Here is a 25,137-nt window from a genome sequence, read left to right on the forward strand (position 1 = left end):
AAATTTAGTATTTCTGAACTAAAATGAACACTTCAAGAATTTATGGAAAAGTACCTTAACCCAGTCCTAGGCTGATCTGACGACCGCACTGCAGCCTCCAGGGCGCACAGGTACATGCCTGCCACTGCAGCTCCCTGCCACTGCAGCTCCCTGCCTCAGCGAGGGCGGTCTATGATGGAACACATGCTCACTCCTGAAAACTGCTTTACTCTTCCTTGCAGCTCTAACTTACATTGCTTGAATCCCAGGCAAATGCGACCTGAGCTGGAAGAGTCATTAACCTACTAACTGCTCTGACAGACTGCCCTCCACATCCAAACAAGCCAGGGCAGGAAGCCCAAGACTGATGTTAAGTTGCATATGAATTGTCGCTAATTAGCATGTGTAGAAAAATAACACACTGGACTAGTTAGGGCATTAAATAATATATATATATATATATATATATATATATAAATGTGTATTCTCTTGAAAGAGAACATACTAAGGCACTTCAAAAAGTCTGGACAATGGATTAGAAGTATATTTTAGTGTAAAACACCTGAAATCAATTCAGTTTTTGCAGACTCTGAATGTCTGAACTCTCTGCACTCATGGCTGCCAGTTAATTCATTAGCTGTTACATACCCTGACTTGTACAGACAGAAACCTGAAGCCAAAACATGCAGATCAATTTCCAGCCAAACTTTGTAAAACCAGCACTCTAAACCAATGTAAGCATAAAGATACACTTCATTTCACTTACCATATTAAAATAATGTTTCATCTTGATGCCTTTCGTAAGATCCCATATAAATATGCTGCCATCATGTCCTGCAGATAACATAATTCTGGGATCAAAAGGATGTGTCTCCAAAACAAATACTTCATCAGCATGACCCTTTATTCAACAAAGCCAAGACATTAAGGAGTTTATCAGTTGAAACTTGTACATACACATACACACTGTCCTAGTATAATGGTTTTTATAAATACACAAATCAGAAAAATTACACATGTAAAAGCTTCCAGTCAACTTGTAACTTAAATGTGGAAAAAAATGTGTGTTATCTAATCTGTAGTGTGAAAAGGAACATTAAAGCTCCAACATTCTGAACTGTCATATTGTATAAAAACGACGTACCAGTAAGTTATGGAGAAGCTGTCCCGTATAGGAATCCCACACTTTGAGGACATGATCGTTCACAGCAGTGACAACAATGCTGTCATTCTGATTCCAAGCTATCATTGTTACTTTCGGTTTCATAAACCTTTCTTCTTCTGAGGACAAGTCCCTAACAAAAATACAGAAGTTGTTCACTCATTCGGATGGCTTCCACACAGTGCATATAACCCCTCACCACCAGCACGGCAGCGAGAATGACACTCCTGGGCCTATTTTCCCAACACATACAAACGACTCATCACATCGGATCCATGAAGACTACCGAGCCAGAGATTAGAGTGGAACCCGAAGAGCAATCAGAAGCAGTTCAGAGACAGAGTCAATCAGATTTTACCTCGCTCCCTTTATGCCCTTGTCCTGATTCCAACCTATTACTAACACTTATCTTCACCTGGTCCTAACTCCAAAGAAATAAATTTTAGGAAAACAAAAAGCAATCCATCTTTATATCATCAGCATATAGAAAAACATGACTCAAGACAGTCAATTTGTTGAGCTATAAATGAGGTAGAAAAGTAACATTTTATCAAGTTGATTCACCAACATTAAAGAATAAAAAGTAAACTGCTTAATTCTTACAAACACAATGTTTTTCAAGATTTCCAGGAAAAACTTACTTAAAGAAAAGCAGATCATCAGGGCTGGAGTTGTAACACAGCAGGCTAAAATACCAACTACAAGCTCCCACAGAAGCACCCAAGTCCTGCTGCTCTACTTCCAATTGAGCTTCCAAGTAATGGTAAGCAGCAGGGGTACCCCAGCACCTAGAACCCCGCCACGCTGCAGACAAGCCACATGGACTCCAGGTTTCTGTTTAGCTTAGCCCAGTGTAAGCCTTTGCAGGCACGAGAAGTGAACGAGTAGATGCAAGATCTCTTTCTCCCAGCCAACTCTTTCAAACAATCATTACACACACACACACACAGGTAACATTACCTCCAAGAATGGAGCATGGCAGCAAAAAACAGCACTTTTCAGGCTCATTAGAAAAAAATCTTTTTCATGTTTACATAAAATTTGGAGTGAGAATGAGAGGGATCCCCCACTCGCTGGTTCACCCCCAGGATAGCCACCAGCCGGAACTGGGCCAGTCTCTGTGGGTGCAGGGCCCAAACACTCGGAGCATCCTCCGTTGTGTTTATCAGGCCACTGGCAGGCAGCTAGACGGGAAGAGGAGCAGCCAGGATACGCACACTGGTATCCAATGAGACGCTGATGTCCAGGCAGCAGCTTACTCCTCCACCTCACAAAACAGGTCCTTACTCAAATTTCAACAGTGATATTCTTACTTGGCCTAAATACAGAACTCTCCATGATCTTCACACTCCCCTCTCCTTCATTATTTCAACGAATGAAGAACTTCCAGGACGCAGTCCTTGAATGCTTTCCCAGACTACAAGCAGGGAGCTGGATGCGAAGTGGAGCTGCTGGGATTAGAACCAGCACCCATATGGGATCCTGGTGCATTCAAGGCGAGGACCTTAGCTGCTAGGCCATCACGCCGGGCCCTGAAGGCTTTTTAACTTAACAAAGGTTGTTTATCAAAAGTCCCGTTCTATATTTTTTTCTCCATTCTCTGCAACAGTTAATTCCACAAAAATACTGAGGCCAAATTTATTTGGAAAACTCACTACAAATCCCATGGTTTATATTTCAGAAAAAGTAAACCAGATAGGATGATTTTTTGAAAGAATAAAACAAAACAAAATTTCTCAGAAAAAATCGGTAAAAGTATACAACACAGGAAACAAATTCAAACAAAATTCATGACTTTAGACTTCTGTTGGTTTCTTAAAAATATACTTAATTTTTATTTGAAAGGCCTATTTTAGAGGGAAGAAAAAAACAGCAAGATCTTCCACCCCCTGGAGTTCACTCCCCAAACAGCTGCAAAACGTGGATATGAGCCCATCTGAAGCCAAGAACCAGAAGCCTCCTCCGGGTCCCCCACGTAGGTACAAGGGCTCAAGGACTTGCTCCAACTTCCATTACTTTTGCCAGGCCACAAGCAGGGAGCTGGATGGGAGGTGGAGCAGCCAGGACACAAACCAGCATCCATATGGGATGTCAGTGCTTAAAAGTGGAGGATTAGTCTGTTGAACCACCATGCTGGCCCCAATTTCTATTAAATTCAATTAAAATAATAATGCTGAATGCAACATAATCATGATTTATTAACATGCTACTCAGCCAGAAAGTAAACTAACAGTTTTCACTGTATCATTTAAAATTCCCAGTGATGCCTAAAGGGAAGCTTTATTCCCCAGATGAAGCAGATCAAAGAAATATTAAACAGTGCTCTGAAAAATCATACATTTATAAACAGTGTAAGCAGTACTGAGTCAAGGTTTGACTCTAAAAATACATATTCGTGCCACCTCCTATACTACTCTCAATAAGCAAAGTCAAAATACTAATATATGTATAAACTTGCAGTTCTTATCCTGGAAACTGAAACTGCAATGAGGTAGGCACTCAGAACCATGTCTTTCAACATGATCATACAAAACAACATTATCACAACATCTCTAGAGCCTAATTTTTAAATCTTAAAGAGGATATGCTCACTTGTTCTCCAACAAGCTGTGTAGCAGACAAAGCTTTGATTGGAAGAGGCTAATATCCCTTAAGGAAAATAACCAAGACGAAGACCCAGTCAGACCAAGCTACCGAGCACCACTCACCCCGAGATCCTGGTTGCCATGTCCAATAAGATGCTTCTCCATTCCAGCTGCTCAAACCTCCAAATCCGTGCTGTTCCATCTCTGCTACCACTTAGGAACCTGAAAACATTCAGAAGAACATCCATTCATACACCTGCCACCAAAGCTACAATTGAAATCACAAGCAAGGAAGCTTTTGTTAATGTGGCTGTACTGGCGACAGGTCAGTGTGCATGTGAAAACTCAAGAGAGTAAGTATTTAGGACCTATCTGCTGGGGAGAAAAAAAATCAGCCCTGCTGTAAGGCCTGGTCCTGTGGAGCAGGGCACGTTTCAAACTCAATCAATAGCTTTTCAAATAAGATTGAGTTTGGAGAAGAAAATGAACAAGAATTACTTGGAGCCAGGGAAGAAATGGTAAAATAAAATCAAATAACATAAAATAAAAGATGTACAGGAAAATAAGAGAAAAACTCCATTTAAGTTATCTTAACTCTAAGTTCAAACTGATGCATGCTAGTCACTGTAAAAATAAATCAATCTATTAGCAAATTAAATCAAACACTGGAGTAGCGCAAGTGAACTGCTGCTTCGATGGCCAGCATCCCACCCCACAGCATCAGTGTAAGCCCTAGCTGCTCCAACTTTGAACCCAGCTTCTGGGTGATGTGCCTGGCAGACAGGAGCTGTGACCTAGGCACCTGAGCTCCTGCCATAAACATGGAGACCTGGATGGAGCTTGTGGCTCCTGGCACTGGTCTGGCCTATCCTAACGGTAGTTGTTCACATAAGGAAAGAATACCAATAGATGCAAGACAGCTCTCAGAACATGCACAGCTAAAAAGATACCCTAAATGTTAGCAACAGCTAGACAAAGCCAGAGGCTACATGGGGACAAGAACCCAAGGAGTTGAGCCCAGCCTCCCAGTCCACATTAGCAGACAGGTGGAGTCGGTGCCAATGCAGATGACGGTTAGGCTAAGTTCTACCTAAAGGCCCACTCCCAGAAACTGCTTCCACTTCTCAAACATAAGAAATTTACACATCCCGCCAAAGAATTCTATTTGGTTATAAAAACATGCGATAACTGAACTCCAAGTTACATGAAATGTAACTTCTTTCCCTGTCCAACATTGTATCCAATGAATGTATTTATAAGTAACTGCAATATAGAAAGTGATACTAGTATATAATGTACACTTATAAACCAAAGAGTTGATCTTAAATGTTCCTATCAAGAAGAAAATGTGAGGTGCTAGATGTGCTAATAGCTCTATTTAATCATTTCCTAAAACATCATACTGCACTCCACAAAAACATACTCTTATTTATAAATTTTAAATAAACAAAAAAGTCAAAGTGATATGCTTGCTATGCTAGCACGTACTGTTACACTAATTTGCCTAAAAACATACAAACATACACTTACCGATCACCACTGTTAGAAAATTGAATACTATCTACTTTATCCTAAAGAAGAAACAAAAACACAGACATGTTACCTATAAACTCTGTAAATGTTGCAAAAGCAAGTCTCAGTGCTTTAACCAGTAGATCTGTACTTACCTGCCCGGTTCTGTCACTGAACACCTACAGTACTCTGAAGTACAGTAAAAAATCTAGAGCAGGCACACCCCAGGGTGAGGCTGGGGAAGGGCCTTGTTCCCAAAAGTAAAGCTGCATTTACCACAACATCTCTTCAAAATGACTTAGGTGAAAATGAACTGTGTCAAAACATCAAAAGACAGATTTTTCAGCAGCTGCCAACAAAGCATATTCACTTTGATGATGATATACAAATTGTTTGGTTTTATTTTTGCCTTTTAATGTAATTTGATCACTTTATCAAGTAACTCCAGTAGGAGAAAATTGACGTGACATGGTCTATGTACACAACACTAAAAATTATCTACCTCACTGTACCCCAATTATAGCATTTTCATTTCATAAGCTTGGGTAGCAGAAGATCTACTTGAAAGGAACCAAACTATTCATCAGACAAGGTCAAAACAGCCACTGGACAACAACAGCAACCCACTAACTCCTATTCAAAAATGAGCATTAGAGTAAAATTAACAAAAACCACAATGGACATTTCCACTTTATTAACATAAAATCTCTAACTTATTCTTAACTGATTAACATAATTCAGCAAAAATGTATAAACATTACAACCAATCTCTCAACTAAGATAACTATGATTTAATATTTTTAAATCAAACACTTCAAAACTTTTAAAATAAAATTCATTTGCTCTACAAAAACTACAAATAACAGTTTTAGGTTTGCACATCTAGCAAGAGACTCAACCATTACAGCTACAGAATTTTAAAGGTGATGCTTACAGTGTGGCTTTCAAGTTCTGCGATTTTTTCTGGTGCTTCAAAACCCAAAAAGTACATTCTGATCACATGATCAGTGCTGCCCGTTGCTAAAAACATACCACCTGAAACACAGCAAGGAAGGCTTCAACGTCTGCTCACATCCAACAGCCAAACAAGTGGGACTGCCAAACTTTAAAATATAGACAAAGTGCGGTCTCTTATTCCAAAACTAAACTTATCTCAACTAGATATTGAACTGAAATTTCCTGTCTTTTATGAAAGCCTCTCCGACCTATCAAAAGCAAAGTCCCACACAAGTCGAAACCTGACAAGAAAAAAGGAGAAGAATTTCACCACGACACATGTATGGAAAACAACTTTCAGCTACCAAAAATGTGTAATTTAGGATCATGGAAAAAAATCAAAATTTTGTTATACCTTAAACAACTGATCTCAGAAATGTACAGAAATGGGCCAAGCACAATAGAGGCTAAAGTCCACACCCTGCATGTGCTGGGATCCCTCGTGGGCACCGGTTCGCGTCCTGGATAATCCATTTCCCATCCAGCTCCCTGCCTGTGGCCTGGGAGAACAGCTGAGGATGGCCCAAAGCCATGGGGCCCTGCACCCATACGGGAAAGCCAGGAGAAGCTCTTGGCTCCTGACTTCAGATCAGCTGGGCTCTGGCTGTTGCAGCCACTTGGGCAGTAAAACCAGCAGATAGAGGATCTTTCTGTCTCACCTCTCTATAAACCTGACTTTCCAATAAAAATAAATCTCTAAAGAATAAAAATAAGCTTAAAAAAAAGGAAAGAAATGCACAGAAACAGCTCCTAAGGAATAGCTTAACCCTTACTGCCAGCTGTCTTCTATCACCGTCTGATGATTGTACACATGAGGGAAAAGCAGAATAGGGGGATGGAAAACAAAAACTACACAAAGTGTGTTAAATGAGCATACCATACATTAAACCTAAACACAGGAAGTCATTAAAGACACACGACTTACAAGATCTTAGCTATACTGTGGATCATTTAGTAAATACTGAAATAAAACTAAGAAAAAAGCCACCGAATAAATTATCTTACCAACACTAAAAGAAGAACAAAGCATCTGAACTCCCGGCCTAGGCTTTTCAGTGAACTTCAGGGGTCGTGGACTTTAAAAGAAGAAGATAATGATTTAAAATCCGTTAGTTGTACAAAATAAGATGTTTAAACTATTAGCTTTATTTTTGCATAATCACTATAATCTTATTTGTATATTAAGCATCTTCATATAGGCTATTGTATTTGCGCACTTTCAAAGATACAGTCCAGTCCAATCTTCAAGACAAATCCACCGCACGGAAGCAGCGTGCTAACCCCTCCCAAGAGGTGACAACAGAGTGCGGGTGAATGCACGCAAGGGCAGAGTCACGAGGGGCAGCTCTCTCCTACAAACCCGGGGCATGAGCTACAAACACAACTTCAAATGTCCTAACCGCAACATTTCTAGAAAAGAAAACTCAGTTTATATCACTTAACATATCTATATCAATCCCACACCAATAGTTTTAACATCTGGGATATTTCAGACTCCTTTCTCACTGAACTGAAATCTTCTAGTTTACACTTAGCAATTAAATACCTCAATCTAGACACTGTCATCAAAAATTATTAGCTGCGTAGGATATCCTAAAACTTTCTGAGTTGAAGAATTCAGGCACAAATTATTCCAAACATATTTTAAGAGTTTCCTAACAACAGAGTAAGGTAATCTAAATTAAATGAAAAATTAGGTCCCTCACTAACCTGCTCACAAGAGCTCAGGATAGCACAGGTCTACGATCCAAGGCCTGTGCCTGTCATGTGTTCCCACCTGATTTTTGATTTATCACATAGCTAATGACAGATTTCCAACATTTTTTTTGAAAGTCACATAATCTTTTGTCACAAAAATGTACTAAGAAAATTATGCTTTTTTCTATCCAGCTAACAAACTGTCAAATCATCAACACAAAATGCCCGTTATATGTAATAAAAACCAAGTTCAAAAGCAAAAAGACAAGCACAACACACAGTATCTCATTACACTAAGACTACACTGAAAATACTCCACAGGGGACTGGCATGGCAGCCTGGCAGTTAAACTCCTGACCTTGAAAGTGCCAGGATCTCTTACGTGCGCCAGTTCAAATCCCAGCTGCTCCTCTTCCCTTCCTGTGGCCTGGGAAGGCAACCGAGGACGGCCCAAAGCCCTGGGACCAGACACCCACATGGAAGACCTGGAAGAAGCTCCTGGCTCCTGGCTTCAGATTGGCTCAGCTCCAGCCACTGTGGCCACATGGGGAGTGAATCAGCGGCCAGAAGATCTTCCTCTCTATATATTGGACTTTCCAATAAAACTGAATAAATCTTTAAAAAAGAAAAGAAATAAAAGACACTACAGAAAACTTGCTGAGGCCGGCTGTATGATGCAGTAATGCCACCACCTGTGGCATTCAGCAGCCTACACGGACACTAGTTCTGAGCCAGCTCCCTGCTAAAGATCCTCTGAAGTCAGAAGAGGCCCCAGCGCCTGGGTCAGTACATCCACGTCAACGGGAAGAAGCGCCCTTCTGGCTTCAGACTGGCCTGGCTCCAGCTGTCTCACCCGCTCCTCTCTGTGTAACTCTGCCTAAGTCTTGGGAGGAAAGGGGGGGAGGGGGGAGAGAAGAAAATCTGTTACATAACTGAAGTTACTTACCTGAATTTCAGGGACTCTAAGTCCCACTGCCAAAAGCAAACTGTCCCATCTGCACCAGTGGAAACCATGTACCTTTGAGAGCCTTTGGCCATTGGACTGAACTGGAAAACAACAACACACACAACTCAGTGTCTAAATTATCCATTTACTCATTCTTTAGAAGCAAAATACAAGAAATCCAAAATATAAGTGCTACTTCAGAGTGGTTATGGGGAATATTTGGTCCCCAGGCCATGGAAGACACATGAAATTATCAAGTGTGACCTTGAAAAAACTTAGGTAAGACTTAAAACTTAATAAATGTATAGCAGGCTAAATTTTTAAGTGATTCTGAATGACCCACGATGATACTAAATATCCAAATGGCCCTTGGCAAAAAAAAAAAAAAAACAATTTAAGTCTCCCACTCCTACCATGCTGTGACAAGACTCCCCACTTGTCCTTCCAACTGAAAACCTTCATCTTCCAGATCTCAGTAGAAGCAGCTTAGTGGCTGCTGGACTTCCAACCTAGCTCCCTGCTGACTGCCTGGGAACGTACCAGAAGATGGCACAACCACTTGGGCTCCTGTCACCAATGTGGGAGACCCCGATACAAATCCTGTCTCCTCACTTCAGCCTGGGGAAACCTGGTTATTGTGCCATCTGGAAAATGAACCTCCAGATTCAGATCTGTCTCTCCCACACTGTGTCTCTTTCAAAAAAAGAGTAAAATCCTTAAGGAAATTAAGACCAGTTTTGGAACAAGCAAAATTACCCAGAGAAAATATAAAATCTGAGGATCAAATTATATTGAAGCAATCGCAGACACAACGGTAAGATCATGTGAATGACCAACAGAAAGCCCAAAGACGAACTCCCCCTAAGACTGAGGTCAGATGGAGGCGGTACCGCAGACCGAGGAAACAACGCACTTCTGCATGAACGGCACTGTGACAACCGTGCAGCAGTCCAGCAAGAAAACGAAACTAGATCCATTCTTCAGGATGAACGTCAGCTTCAATTCCAACTGCACTGTAAGAAATCATGCTACAGCCTCAGAACAGGATTAAAATCTGTTTAACCGAGTACCCAGGCTCAGGAACAGGTACATCCCCTGTGGAAGTTTCTGAGTTTGATACCCAGCTCCAGCTCCGTCCTGATGCAGATGCTGGAAGAGGCTGGCGGTGGTACAAGGAACACACGGGACACCTGGACTGAAGTGCTGGCCCGAGTCCAGCCCAGCACCGCGCTTGCAAACATCTGAGGAATGAACCATCACAAAGAGCTCTGCCGTCTCGTCTCTTCAGTAACGAAAGTACCAAGAATGCTACACAAACAAGCTAGAAAAAAGGGAAGATCTGGGGCATGGCACAGTAGCGTAGTGGCAAAATCCTTGCCTTGCTGGCCCAGGGATCTCATATGAGCCCTGGCTTGTGTCCCAGCAGCACCACTCACCAACCAGCTATCTGCCTGTGGCCTAGGAGAGCAGTCAAGGACGGCCCAAAGCCTTGGGACTCTGCACCCACACGGGAAACCCAGAAGAGGCTCCTGGCTCTTGCCTTTGGATCAGTGCAGCTCTGGCCGCTGTGGCAGCTTGGTGACAGGAGATCTTCTCTGTCTCTCCTCCTCTCTGTATATCTGACTTTCCAATAAAAATAAGTAAATCTTAAAAAAGAAAATCTATTTTATCCAGAAATATCCAATCAAGAGGAACTCAGAAACAACAATGCCAGCACTGTGGCATACAGGGTAAAAAGCAACAGCTTAGGATGCAAGCATGTCCCAGGCACTTACCTCCTATCCAACTCCCTGCTAATGGCCTGGAAAAATAGCACAAGACAGCCCATGTGCTAAGGTCCCTGCCACCCACAGGGGAAACCTGGATGAAGCTCTGTGCTTCAGCCTGGCTCAGCCCTGACCCGAGGAACCATCTGAGGAGCGAACCAACAAGCAGGAGATGTCTGTGGCACTTTCAAATAAACAAACATTTTAAAAAGAGAAGAAAATGTAAGAAACACAACATATAACAAAATAATATAAGCACTGTTTCCAAAGTGACAGAAGAAATCTGAGTGAAATTAGGAGATGGATAAGCTGGTTGAGAATCTGGCCTTAGCAACAGCATTTTGTATGTGGAAATTTATTTTTATTGCAAAGTCAAAGTTCCAGAGAGAGGGAGAGAAAGAATGATCTTCTACCTGCTGGTTCACTTGCCAAATGCCCGCGAAGGACATAGCTGAGCCAATCAGAAGCTTCTTGCAGGCCTACCACTGGGTCTAAAACCTACTTTCCCAGGACACAAGCAAGGAGTTGAATGGGAAGCAGAGCAGCCAGCATATGAACTGTTACTCATAAGGGATCCTAGTGCCTGCAAGGGAGAATTAGCCACTGAGCCATCATTTAGGGCACAGCAATAGCATGTTAAGGGGAGCTAAGGCTTAAACATTGGCCTAGATGCTTAATGCCCTCAAAGATCTATGTTTTACAAGTTAGTTTTATGTTAATATTTCTGAGAGCCTGAGAACAACATAATTGTGGTGTCTAAAAATGGGATCTTTGGGAAGTGACTAGATTAGACTGAGTCATCAGGATGGAGCCCCATGAGTAAAGGTGGAAGACTTTGTGAGACCGGAGGTGCAGTCACATGGGTCACATGGTCCCTCCTGCCTTGCGATGCTCCATGCCATCTGAGGACCTGAGCAGCAGGACCACCTCTCCCAGACCCCAAAACACTCAGGTCAAAGATCTTGGACACAGCCCAGCATGGCAGCCTAGCAACTGAAGTCCTCGCCTTGCACACACCAGGATCCTATATGGGCACCGTTCTAATCCCGGTGGCTCCACTTCCCATCCAGCTCCCTGCTTTGTGCCCTGGGAAAGCAGTCGAGGACGGCCCAAAGCCTTGGGGCCCCGCGCCTGTGTGGGAGACCCAGAAGAAGCTCCATGTGCCTGGCTTCAGAGCAGCTCAGCTCCAGCCATTGCGGCCGCTTAGGGAGTGAATTACTGGACGGAAGATCTTGCCCTCTGTCTCTCCTCTTCTCTGTAAATCTGACTTTACAATTAAAATAAATCTTTAAAAAACGAAATCTTAAACAGTGAACTCTGAAATCAAAAGCCAAAAGTAAACCTTTCAGGTGCCCTGATGTAGTAACAGTAAACATAACGTAACTGTCAAGTAAAACCCCAAAAGCAAGGATGAAACACTGAAAGTGGACAGGTAAGATGTGAACAAGAGCCAAAAACAATTCAACAATCTTGACAGACAGCCACTTGCTTTCCACTCCGTCCCCAGAAGGGAGAGTATAAAGAAAACAAAAAGAAGCAGCAACAGAACTCACTGATTCATTAAACATTCAATGAGCCCGGTGGCGTGGCCTAGCAGCTAAAGTCCTTGCCTTGAACGCGCTGGAATCCCATATGAGCTCCGGTTCTAATCCCAGCAGCTCCACTTCCCGTCCAGCTCCCTGCCTGTGGCATGGAAAAGCAGTCCAGGACGGCCCAAAGCCTTGGGACCCTGCACCCGTGTGGGAGACCCGGAAGAAGTTCCTGGATCCTGGCTTCGCATCGGCCGTTGTGCTCACTTGGGGAATGAATCATCGGACGGAAGATCTTCCTCTCTGTCTCTCCTCCTCTCTGTATATCTGACTTTCCAATAAATAAATAAATCTTTAGAAAAACAAAAACATTCAAGACAAAGAAGCAACTGAAAGGACGGGTCCCAGTCACATCCTACATCAGAATTCTGGCAGTCCCGAGTCATGACAACTCCTCACATGACCCAGCTTCCTGCTGCTGCATCCTGCAAGGCAACACAGGGCTGCTCCAGGGTCTAGCCTTTCCCTCCTCTGTGGGAAACCCACATGGCGACAGCCTGGTCCAGCCCCAGCTTGTGTAAGAATTTGGGGAGTGAAAAAGTGAACTTGGAAGATAAATATAAACAAACATTAAAAAGACATAGAGATCGGAATTTAAACCTCCAGCATCCTCCTGGCAGCTGGTGGGTCTCAGGACAGGGCATCTCATGCCTGTTCCCGGACAGCCACCATGTGCACATGGTGAGCTGTTCCCAGGGCGGCCAGTGCGCCATTTGGTGCCAGGCTCTGCCTGCTGGCCTCCCGGCCGGGGAGCTCTGAGAATTTGATTCTTTGAGTCGCTGCTTAATTAGCTCCAGGTTGAACCCATTGTGCTTCTCGGACCTGAAACAGGCAGTAACTCTTCCTTTGTAAAATTTGTAATCACCAATAATGCTGAGCACCAAATACCAGTCCATGCAGAAGCTATGGCTTGGGGCTTGTCCTGAAAAAGTAGCTCCAACAGCTGGCTAATGTGTCAACTGGTAATGCAACAGAGTAGATCAGGCACGACCGAGCAAACCTTAGCCCACAAGTAAAACTAGAAACCAGGAGGGAGCAGAGGTCATGCCGAGCTAGGCTCTTGTACCTACTGGTCTGCGGGAGCCAGGGACGCTAAGCCACAGTGTCTAAGGCAGAGTTCAGGACAGGTGAGGGGCTGTGCCAAGCTGAGTCAGAGAAACCACTGGCATACAAGTGATCTAAGGATGGGAACAGACCCGGTTGGGGAGCAAAGGGGACAACCCTAGCTGGGCTAAGGTTCCCACCAAGAGGTACATGGCCTGGAAGGGGGGCTGCATTCTGATCTGGAAACAGTTGTAGTCTCCCTTGGCGCAAGTGTGGACTGGGATTGGATGCACCAAACCGGGCCAGACCCCGACTCCCCCTGGTGTCCTGGAGGACCAGGGCAGATATGCGATGGACTAGGCAAGGTCTCAAACCCCTCCCTACTGAGCCATGTGTGAGCCATATGTGGGTATGGACAAACCATGGCTGGGCTGGAACATCCAATAGCAAGAACCAGATTGGGTTGAAGGCCAGTCAGGAAAAGCCACAGTTCCTGCTATGACAGGAGGTGGACTGAGTAGGGCTGGCTCATGGAACCACTGGTAAGCATGAAACCTGGCATTGGGAGAGGTTCTGATGGAGGAGCCTGGGCAACTCCTCTGGCAGGACACAGACCCGGCAGGTAAGTGCAAGAAACATGATAAGAAACAACCCAGAACAGGCCATGGAAAGCTACACACTGGCATACAATTGGCAGGGGTTGGGGGAAGACCAGGCTGAATCTGTCCACATCATCCACTGGCAAATCCAGGCACCAGTGTGGGTCGACCTAGGGTCGGTCGCAACAAAGACTAGTGCACATTATGGAATGCCAAGGTGAGGTTGCCTGTACCGGAAAGGACCGCAGCACCCAACCAGCCTAAGAACAAGAAAGGAAGGGGGCAGAGCCGGCAGGGGAATAAGGGAGGGTTCCTTTTCTGGACAGCTACTCCCGCAGGACAGCATACGCTGGGATGGGGGCAGACCAGACTAGGCAGAGCTACCACACCTGTGCACTTCACGTGGACTAGATCAGGGAAAAGCTGGGCTGGGCGGATTATTCCTACTGGTGCAAACAAAATTAAAGTGGGCGAGGGTTCTTTGGGCTTAGCCACAGCATCAGCTGGAATCTGGGAGTGGGAGAGGCCTGGGAGGGAAATAGTGGGCTCATCCCTCTTGGGTTACCACTTCCACAGGAGGACATAAAACTAAGATAGCGGCTGGGGTGGAATGGGGTGTGGGACAGACTGGATTACTGCTACACTTACTGGCAAACCAGGGTAGGGGGCGGGCCTGGTGGGGGTTATTGCGGGTCGCTCCAACCTAGGCTGCAGCTCCCACTGGTTTATGTGAGGGCCAAGTATGTGCTGGGCAGAACCAGGCTGGACTGCAACACCCATTGGTTCCAGTGGAAGTCAGGAGTGAAAACAGAACCAACCCAGCAATTGCAACCACCAGCTGATGGACGGTGCCAGGCCCTGTACTTGTTAGCACATACAAAAAGTTTCTTTGGAGATCTTCCTAATCTAAATGCTGGACTCAGAACCCTAACCAAGAAAAGAGAGAAGACAGAACAGGTCAACCAACCATCTCAGCTATGATGGACTATGTCAACCAGTGGATTTTTCAAAGACCTCATAGTGCTTGGAGTGGCAAGACTGACAGCAATTCATAACTGTTGCAATATCTAAGCCACATGAGCAAGAACCTCAGAGCATGCCCTACATCTGGGACCTGGGGAGGGTGGGAAATTGGGTGGGCCTTCTCCCTTAATACCCCCCTTTAAACATGAAGGTAACAATATGGAAAATATACTAGTATTATCCATTTTTCCTGTAGCCCTTGAACCTTCTTACCCTGATTAACTATGTAAAGATTGTCAAAATAACAATAAAATTTCACATTAAAAAAAAAAAGATAGAGACCATTAACATAAAAAAAAACACATCCTGACCCATGAAGGATTAGAAAATTTTCAATCTGCTTACATACATTTAAGTAGGTATGTTCTGAATATTGAGTTTTGTAGCAAATCTTTTCCAAAATAACAGAAGTAACACTTAAAAATATATATTAATGAATGCACCTGTTAATTAAAATTAAACCTCAGTAAAACTTGGAGCCCTGCAGCGCCCTTTTACAATTTAAATGACTATGAAAGAACATTTTTAAGTCACCTGTACTCTAAATCCAATTCCCAGATACACGAGTACTTTGTTGGTGTCTACTGCCACCTCTCTTACTGTGGTCTATTCCTGCATTGATAACACACTGTTTTCCTTATAATATCTCGATCTTAATTATGCTGCATGCCGCTGTCCGAAGGTCTGTGGACAGCAACCACGTCCTGATGCTATAGCCAGAGGCACAGTCTATGAAGGGACCAGAGTTAGGACACGGGACCAGAGCACACGGGAGAAGGGCTGGTAGAGTCAGAGCCCCTGTACTCTAGCCTTGCACACTGGACAGCAGGTGGACCCTGACTTCCCAGAAGGAAGAGGCCAGCAGAAGGCACTGCCTGTACAGGCCCAGAGCTGCAGGTGCCTCAGCACCCTGGCCCTCCCTGCTGCTTGCATCTTTGGAGGCCAGGCTACCAGCTGTGGCTGGGGAGATTGCAGGAAGCTGTCCTATTGGTCAGTAAGGCGCCAAGTCCTACAAAACCTTACTGACAAACAGAGGGGAGGCCCCCTGAGTAGGTGTTCAGTAAATCAGTTTTCCATAGCCCTCCAAGCCTTACGCAGCCTCGTCAGGACCCCATTTCATGCTGCCCCCAGATGGAGGTCCAAGCGCCTGACCTACCCGGCCCAGTGCTGGTTGCAGTGGCCATTTGGAGAGTGAACCAGCAAATGGAAGACGGGCCCATATCTCAGTCTCCATAGTCCCTCTACCCCTAGTTTCTCTTATAATTTTTCAAAAAATTTTCTAAGTAAGAATCATTTTAAGATGTGTTAGCTCACTCCTACTTAAAGCAGTAAGAAAACTTCTCAAAGTCCCTTGTCATTTTGAGTTTGTGCTACAGTTATCTCTGTGCATTGACTTCAATGTCAAAACAATTCCTATAATAACATACATTTTTAGAAACTATCTCGCTCTTAGCACAGGCTCAGCAGCTTAGCAGTTTCTACTGTTGAAACCTGTACAGTGGCAGAATAAGAACTTCAACTTTATGCTGATCCTATTTCACTATCAAAGATGGCACTATCACTATGGTTAGGAGGGATGAAATTCGTAACATAAAATTTACTATATTAAGCATTTTACAGTCAGTATTTCAGAGGCACTGAATACCTGCACAACGCCATTTCGTTCTCATTACCTAGGTCCACGGTTATAATGTACAATGTAAACGACAACCTTTCAGGGTATTCTCAAAGGATTCCCTGAGATGTATCAAAAAAGGCAAGCGAGCTAATGGAAAATCAGAATCTTCTCTCCCTTCTGCTCTGATAGAATGTGCTAAGATAATGTCGACAGTTGTGATGGCTAGCTCGTATTCACTTTGCGCAAACAGCTGATTTTGTAAAATGTGTAAAGATCATCTCACAAGCACCGATCACAGACTCAGCACAGTCCAGATGGGTCACTCAGCCCAGGCCGTAGGTCCCATGCAAGTGCCCAGCAGGGACACTGGGACTGAGCTGAGACTTCCTGCCTAAAAGCAATGGCATTCACCCACGTAACTGTGACATGCCCAGCGACACTCCAGACACTTAATGCTGTATTATTATGCAACACACAATCCAAACGGAAATTTCCCCGTTTTGCACAAGTCCTTCAGAGCTTTTTCTTGCTGAAAATCTAGACTCCTGCGAAGGCTCACAGGGTGCATCTGTGCGTCGCTCAGCCTGCGCCTGTCTGTCCTGAGCAGCAGACCACTCACACTGTCTCAGTCTGTGTGTGTAGGACTCCTTCCACAGGAGAACCACGTCAACTATTTGAAAGAAACACTAAACACACGGAGAAAGATTTTTTCAACTACAGATTTAACAGTCACAAATCAATTCAAATTTTAGAGTGTCAACCTGCTGGGGTCCGTGCAGTAGGTGCAGATGGCAGGGCCCGGGGAGCTTCCAGCTGTTTGGCAAGACCCGGCGGATCTCTGGCCACCTTTCGCATGGACACTCAACCACCCAAGAATTCTGCGATCTATTGAGGCACTGTTCACCCCTCTGAGATGGCTTTTGCCACCTACGTGAGCTTGAAAGTTAATGTTATTGATAACGTCTTGGAGAGTGGGCCTTTAACGGCGCACAGGAGTACAATTAAACCCATGCCATTTCTGGACATCTTATTATGTACCTAACCCAATACCCTGAAATCTGGCTTAGACATATACCGCGCCTTCTGGGAAATAGCTTAATAAGAATTTTACAAAGTAATGGAAGTGATGGGAGTGAGAGCTGAAACTGCTATAGCAATAAATATAGTTACTGTTATCTCAAACACTAGCCTGTCTTTGCAATTTTTTTGAAAAATAGAAAATGTAATTCTTTTAGCCGCTTTTATAATTTTTAGCTAGAGGAAGTAAGGATGCTTTTATTAAAGAAAAACGCTTTTGATTATTGTCTCATTGTTTATAGGGTAGCAGAGTCTATAGTTGTAAGGGGATTTTATATTTGAAATTTCTGTTTTGGATTTTAGGTTTTTTTCCCTTGTAACCTATTTTCCCATTAAATGATGGGTGAATTGTAGAAATAGAAATGTGGTGGGAAAGTACTACTGATTAGCAGGTAATCGCATGTGCCTTGGCCTTGGAGTCCTGGCTGTCCCTCCATGGCTACTGTTGAAGAATAAATAATAGCTTGCTTTGAAGAATATGAATACAGTATTTGCAGAATTATCTTTAGGGGCACCTGCTTAGCCTTGATGTGCAGACGGAGTGACCAAATGTCTGTACATGCCCCTTTGCCTTGAAGTAAAAATAGAATAATTAGTTGCTTGTGTAGAGGCTTGTAAGGTGTCTGAATAAATAAAAGGACAGCTTTTTCCTGGGCTGTTGTGAGAACGCACCAAGTGTCAGTGTCTGTGTCTTTCTTTATCGCCGACTCCATGCACCCTTTCCGAGCTCCGAACTCAGCTGGAGCTGGACTCTGGCATCAACCCTCTTATTTCTCTTCAATTTTCCTATAAAATGTTTAAAATGCTCCTTTGAAGTTATCTGAAGATCTTCACTGACGCCCCTTTCTCAAATCTCTTTGTAGATAAGCTGCACATTCTTCCCTGTTCCCTCATTAATCCTGACTTTTAACTAGAATTTTCAATCTTCCTGTTAATCCTATATTTTTCTACATATAATTCCTATACATATCTTTGTAATTCTTCTCTGCTATTTGTTCTTTCTGACAAACATGACAGATCATCAAATTCTAGCTTCCATTGGTACACATGCTACGTGTGACACAGCTATGTACAGTTTACACTGAAACACAACAAATCACCCCACCATGCGCTGCCCGGGAATAAACACCCGTATCTCGGTGTCTGAGCACTGAGCATAGGTGATAAGTACCCGTATCTCACACTTTCTAAGCACTGAGCACTGGTGATAAGTACCCGTATCTCGGTGTCTGAGCACTGAGCACAGGTGATAAGTACCCATATCTCGGTGTCTCAGCACTGAGCACAGGTGATAAGTACCCGTATCTCGGTGTCTCAGCACTGAGCACAGGTGATAAGTACCCGTATCTCACACTTTCTAAGCACTGAGCACAGGTGATAAGTACCCGTATCTCACACTTTCTAAGCGCTCCAAGCAGAGGTGCAGCAGAGGGTCAGCAGCTCCGGCCGAGGGTCTCACAAGGCTGTGGTCAGGACACTGCCTTGGGCTAGTCCCACAGCTGGGACAGGAGATTGCTGACAGCCTCCAAGGCTGCTGAGTGTCCAGGTGACTGCACAGCTGCCCCTCGAGACCAGAAGTTGAAGGAAACAGCTGCCCAAGTCTTCACTTCCCAGCACCCGAAGTCACACTATATCATGTCCCCAATATCTAAGTTTCCAACATCGAGCCTACGCAAAAAGAGATGCCCTCCTAAAGCACAAGGAGTTGGACGGGAAGTGGAGCAGCTGGGACATGAACTGGTACCCACATAATACCCATGAGCACGGGGCAAGAATCTAGCAACTGAGCCATTGTGCCAGGCCTGCGAGAGAACTTTTTAAAACAGCTGAGTAGGATGGTGAAACTTAGGTTTACAATTTTGTTTTTATTATTACAGACATCAACTGTAAGGGATAAGCTTTGTTTTGTTCCTGATCCAAACTAAAGACAATACTGCATTCACGAGACAACTGCACACCCTAGAGACCCACAATGTGCTCTCAGGACAGGGAACAGCAGCTGGGAGGGCCCTGTCTTCATCTATCTCTCACTTTGCCTCATTTAGGGACACATGAAGTGGCGAGGGAAAACGAGTCAGGAGTCAGCAGGTCCAGGAGTCTCCTATGCTATCATTCTACTTTACATGTCTTCACAATTGCTCTTTACTTCCTGTGACACAAAGCTTAAAAATGGGGCCCAGTGCAGTAGCCCAGTGGCTAAATTCTCACCTTGCACATGCCAGGATTCCATAGGGGCACCGGCTCTAATGCCAGCTGCTCCATTTCCCTTCCCACTCCCTGCTTGTGGCCTGGGAAAGCAGTCAATGACGGCCTAAAGCCTCGGGACCATACCCCTGCAAGGGAGACCTAAAGAAAGCTCCTGGCTTTGGATTGGCTCAGCTTCGGCCGTCGCAGCTACTCGGGGATTGAACCAGTAGATGGAAAATCTTTCTGTCTCTCCTTCTCTGTGAATCTTCCCTTTCAGGAAAAATAAATAAAATTTTTGAAAAATTAAAAAATTTTAAAACTTAAACTTAAAAAATCAGCAAATTTACGCTTGCCAAATTTCAGCCTGTCAACACCCACAAATTTTAAAGTCGAAAAATAAACCAACACGAGTTTGTAACTGACATCCAATTCAACCACTAATCTCAGAAAAGCAGTAAGTCACGCACGCTGTCCTACGTAAGCCTGTCTGCATTAGATACTATATTTTCCTCCCATGATTTGTCAAAGTTCAAATCATATTTTTCTGTTACCTAAATTCAAACTAGATCACATACGTGGCAGGACCTTCCTAGTCGTCAATCCTAAAGGGACAGACTTGTAGTAACTGCCACGCCTGCCCCTCAGCAGAGCTTTACCTGTAGAGACGTAATTGACCCTGTGTGCCCCTGAAGCACTGCGACCGGGGCACACGTCCTCAAGCACCACACTCGAACGATCTTATCGCAGCTTCCTGCGGCAATCAACGTGTTCTCATAGTTCACGGCCATATCCGAGATCTCCGCAGAATGTCCTCGCAACGTGGACAGCAGACGGCCATTATGTGTGGACCAAATCTTTACCAAACAATCATCTGAGCCCTAAGGGAATAATACACGCAACAAACATCAGTTCAGCACGCTTGTCAGTTTAAAAGAACAGCTTTCGGGTGCCACCCTAGTGAAGCATCTAGAGCCCTCCCCTCTTTCCAACGTCGAAAATTTTGTGAATTATGATTCCTACAGAATCACAGGAATTACCTATGGAACAACAGTATTTTTCTTCAACGTAAAGAAAATTTACATACACTGTGAAATGATCAATTCTATGGGGTAGATCTCATCATAAATAACATTTCTACAAACTTCCTTGACAATTAGTTAGGTCTGAGCCAAAAGTTCATGATCACCTCCATCAGTTAACAACAATCAAATGTCAGTCGTTTACACCGAGTTCAATCATTTGACAAGCATTAGGACAAATATATGAAGACTAAGCAAGGAGCCATCCCAAAACCAACGAGGGGACAATGAGAACGCGGTCTTCATCTCAGATCACAGTACCAGCCAGCACTCGCAGCGCCAAGGTTTCAGTATCCACTCTGAATCTGACTCACAATGCTAAGAAAACTCGTCAGTGATCCTAACCTGATCTAAATGCTCACGTGCTTACATTCCCACTTCTCGGTTTTCTAATAATTATTCTGCATGGGAAGGTTACTTTTATAACCAATCTATTTTCATGGATTAGTGATTAATCAATATTAACGGAAATCACTTGTAGAAGTTTGGGATGTTTATGGCATTTCTTTTTAAAGATTCAAATCTTTGTTATTTGGAAGTTACATTTAACAGAGAGTGAGAAATTCTGTCTGCTGGCCAACTCCCCAAATAGTCTGAACCCCAGAGTTGAGCCAGTCCAAAGCTGGGAGCTAGGAGCTTCTTCTGGGTGTCCTGTGGGAATACAGGGGCCAAGGATTTGTCCCATCCTCCGCTGCTTTTCACAGGCAGAGAGCTGGAGCAAAAGCGGAACAGCCAGGACTAGAAAGAATGCCCGTATGGGTGCTGGCACCGCAGGCACAGGGTTAGCTTGCTATGCCACCATGTATGCCCCGAAGACATTTCTAAATTTGGAGTAATTTCCTTATACATATTTAGATTAATTACAAATTAATGTAATTCGGTAATCTAAAATGGGCTGCACTGAAATATTCGGTGTGCATATATATTTTTTTAATTTTGTCTTTCTAGGCATGTATATTTTTAAGCATCCTTAATAAGAATGGGGTGGGTGCTCTAACAGCCAGGTTAAGCCGCCCCAGTCTATGCCCATATCACATCACTGAAGTGCCCGGGATCAGACCTGACTGCTTCTGAGCCAGCTTCCTGCTAACGTGCCTAAGACACAGCAGATGACGGTCAAAGTGTCTGGATTGCTGTGACCCAGGTCCCAGCTTTTGACCAGGCCCAATACTGGCTATTGCCTAGCAAGTGCAAGATTCTATCTGACATTCGGTTTTCCAAATAAATCAATCTTTCTTAAAAAAATTTTTTTTTTTCCCAAGAGTCCATGTTGTGGTGTGCAGCTTAAGCCAAAATCTGCAGCACACAGGAGCGGGCCTTCCGAATGTGCATCAGCTGAAGCTCCAGATGACATGCTAGGAACATGGCCAGCAGTGGAAGCCACAGCAAAGATTCAGGGCTCCAGACTCCAGGTTTTAGCCTGGCCCAGCCCCAGCTGCTGCAGCTATTGACAGAGTGAACAAGTGAACAGATCACATCTTAGTTGATCTGTTTCTTCCTGTGGTTAACTCAGCTCTTCAAATAAATCTTTAAAAAAAAAAAAAAAGCAAGGAAAATGAACCATTATTCTGACTCAGTATGTCTCAAAACAGCACACAGAGCTTTGTGCAGCATTGACACCTGAGTTACTTTAACAACACAAATCTGGGGTGAGCATTTAGCCTAACAGCTAAGGCACCGGTTAAAACAGCCATGTCCGCAACACGGACATGGCTGGCACGGTGGGCAGAGACCTCATCTGCAGCTCCGGCGTCCCTAAGGGCTCCAGTGCACAGCCTGGCTGCTCCACTCCCTACCCAGCTTCCAGCCGAGGGAGAGCAGCAGCAGGGGGCCCCAACCACCGCTGCGGCAGATTCTGAGGAATCTGCTGGCTCAGTCCTGGCCATTGCTGCCATCTGCGGAGTAAATCGACAGACAGGTCTCTCTGTCTTGTCCCCTCTAACTTTGACTTTCAAATAAATAAATCTTTAAATAAACACACACACCCATGTCCCTGTCAAAGAACATACCCCACCCCAGCTCAGGACTCCAGTTTCCTTAGGGGGAATCTCAGGGGGCAGCAGTGATGGCTGAAATAACCGGGTTCTCGCCACCCATGTGCGAGACGGAGCCTCAATTCCCACCTCCTTGTCAACTGTGGGCACCTGGGCAGGGAACAAGCAGCTAGGCACTCCTCCCACACACATTTAAATAAAAACACAGTTGAAAAGACAAATTCACAGGCTCCACACCAGACCAAGTTCATCAAAACATTTTAAGTTTCTAGATGGTTCCGAAGCACAATAAAGTGCTCCAGGTAATCCCAAAGAGTTTGAAATGTTAACTCACTGTAAAGATTCTATGTCCTGTCCTATCAAATGCTACACAGTAAACAGCAGACAGATGTCCCAGAATCCTCCTGTGCATTTTTATATGCTGATACATGGTTCCTGGGAAGGCTGTGCTAAAAGTGCAACACCCTGTGAGTTGTTTTCCTCGATGTATCTCCACTAGGAAATAAAAACAACGAGAACGGTTAAGGAGGCCAGTGCATAAAATGCTAACAAAAATCCAAAACAATCTCTGTAAGATCACAAAATCCATGTCTGAGAAATCCTAATGATTCAAGTGTCTTCCAATTTTTTGTACTATATTCATTAATACAGACATCTTATGATTTTTTCATTAATTTTATTCTTACTACATTTAGAAAAGAATCTGAAATTTGATAAGTACTACTGAAATAACAGTACTAGTCTTTCTAGGTTTTACTACGGCATTCATAAAGATAAGCACTCTTCAAGAATGGAAACTGAGTCATTCCCCAGGCCACCCTCACTCACCGAGACTTGGCGGGGAACCATAGTTGACTGGCATTTCCGGGGGTCTTCCTCTGTGAAGAGCAGCAAAGGCAGAGCCCTTCCAAACTGTGTGCCTGCAGTCTTTAAAACGAATTTTAGATACACATAAAATCTTGAAAGTTAACCCCAAGAAAGATTTTATAGAATACTTACGTATATTGTAATAAACTGTTTATTCAAAGTTTTACCAACTAATATACTTTAACAGAAAAGCCCTGGAGATTTATTAGACTATTTCTGAAGGGGAAAAGTCTTGAGGACATCTCAGATACAGCCGCAATAACTAACGTGGGTAGCACTTCACAGTCCACCAAGTGCTTTGCACATACATTGTCTCGTTGGACCCTCACAACAACCCTGTGAGGTAGGTGTGTTCGCCAACTTCCAGGTGAGGTCACTGAGGCCCGAAGGTTCCAGGACTTTAAGAGATCCACTGCAAAGGATTAGTGAGATGGACCATAAAACCAGATCTTTCGACTCCAAGTCCCATTTAGTATCAGGTAAGTGTTTATTTTTCAAAGCAGAATTATAAGTTACAATATGAAAGATAAAAGGTCTTAATCACAACTAATCCAGCTTTTCAAAAACGTTAACTTCAAAAGGAAAAACTTCTTGATAAGAAAACTCTTGACTTAAATAATTAACTTGTCTCGCTTTGAAAATTAATCTAGCCAATACCACCATAAGTTTAAACTCCAAAAAAATGAACAAGCTTAGCTTTCCGCTCATTTACAGAACACGCATGTAAGACCTGGGAGTCAAGCACGAACTGCAGCCCCATCCCTCCCTGACCAGGAAACGGACTAAGGAACAGCGTCTGTTCCTCCGAACAGAAGAGGCAGCTTCTCCACAGTGAGAGGGAAGATGCCCACAGACCTCTACTGCCTCGGTGCCCTCGGTGCCCCACGCCAGCAGGCATATTCTGTTTGACAGGAATGAATTCATTATCTTTACCATGACCAAAGAGCAGTTCTCCAAGGCCTCTGCCTGGGGCGCTCGTACAAAGCAAATAGAGAAATATGCTCCTGCCTAGGGTGGCTTGCTGAGGTCTCTCCGAAGATCTGCCAGCTCTAAAGTAATGCTCATCACAGAACACCATGGAGCTTGACACAAAGCAAACAGGCTACCCAGATAGCCGCTACGGACCAACCTCATTACAAGTGATAGGGACACAGAAAAAGGAAGAATATGAGCAGTGCCTGACTAGAACCAGCGAGTGGCATTGCTTAGTCTCCACTAAGAAACAACTAAGCAAACCAGCGTGGCAGCGAGCAAAGGAGAGGGTTGTTCTTTTGCTCATCTAAGAGCGCAGCACATCACCAACAGCTCTTGACAAAGTCATCACGGGATGAACTTGACGTCTGCTCGGGGTCAGAAGAGCCAACAATCTTCCCATCAGCAGGTTAGCCACATGTACACATAGATTATATCACATAC

General features: G+C 44.1%; 1 protein-coding gene across 3 annotated transcripts in view; it reads right to left on the minus strand.

Moving 5' to 3' along the window:
* BRWD1 (bromodomain and WD repeat domain containing 1) overlaps positions 1-25,137 on the minus strand; it is a 107,884-nt gene that overhangs the window by 64,386 nt on the left and 18,361 nt on the right. For all 3 annotated transcript variants that reach the window (XM_040986630.1, XM_040986632.1, XM_040986631.1), the window contains exons 6-15: positions 23,683-23,781; positions 23,189-23,349; positions 20,438-20,659; positions 8,879-8,979; positions 7,240-7,310; positions 6,173-6,273; positions 5,257-5,297; positions 3,850-3,948; positions 1,124-1,274; positions 746-880 (exon numbers count right to left, since the gene is read on the minus strand). In XM_040986630.1, coding sequence (XP_040842564.1) covers positions 746-880; positions 1,124-1,274; positions 3,850-3,948; positions 5,257-5,297; positions 6,173-6,273; positions 7,240-7,310; positions 8,879-8,979; positions 20,438-20,659; positions 23,189-23,349; positions 23,683-23,781 — 1,181 coding nt within the window. The remainder of the gene's footprint in view (positions 1-745; positions 881-1,123; positions 1,275-3,849; positions 3,949-5,256; positions 5,298-6,172; positions 6,274-7,239; positions 7,311-8,878; positions 8,980-20,437; positions 20,660-23,188; positions 23,350-23,682; positions 23,782-25,137) is intronic.

The sequence above is a fragment of the Ochotona curzoniae genome, unplaced genomic scaffold (assembly GCF_017591425.1).
Source record: "Ochotona curzoniae isolate NIBS_2020 unplaced genomic scaffold, NIBS_Ocur_1.0 contig_4516, whole genome shotgun sequence".
Taxonomy (NCBI): domain Eukaryota; kingdom Metazoa; phylum Chordata; class Mammalia; order Lagomorpha; family Ochotonidae; genus Ochotona; species Ochotona curzoniae.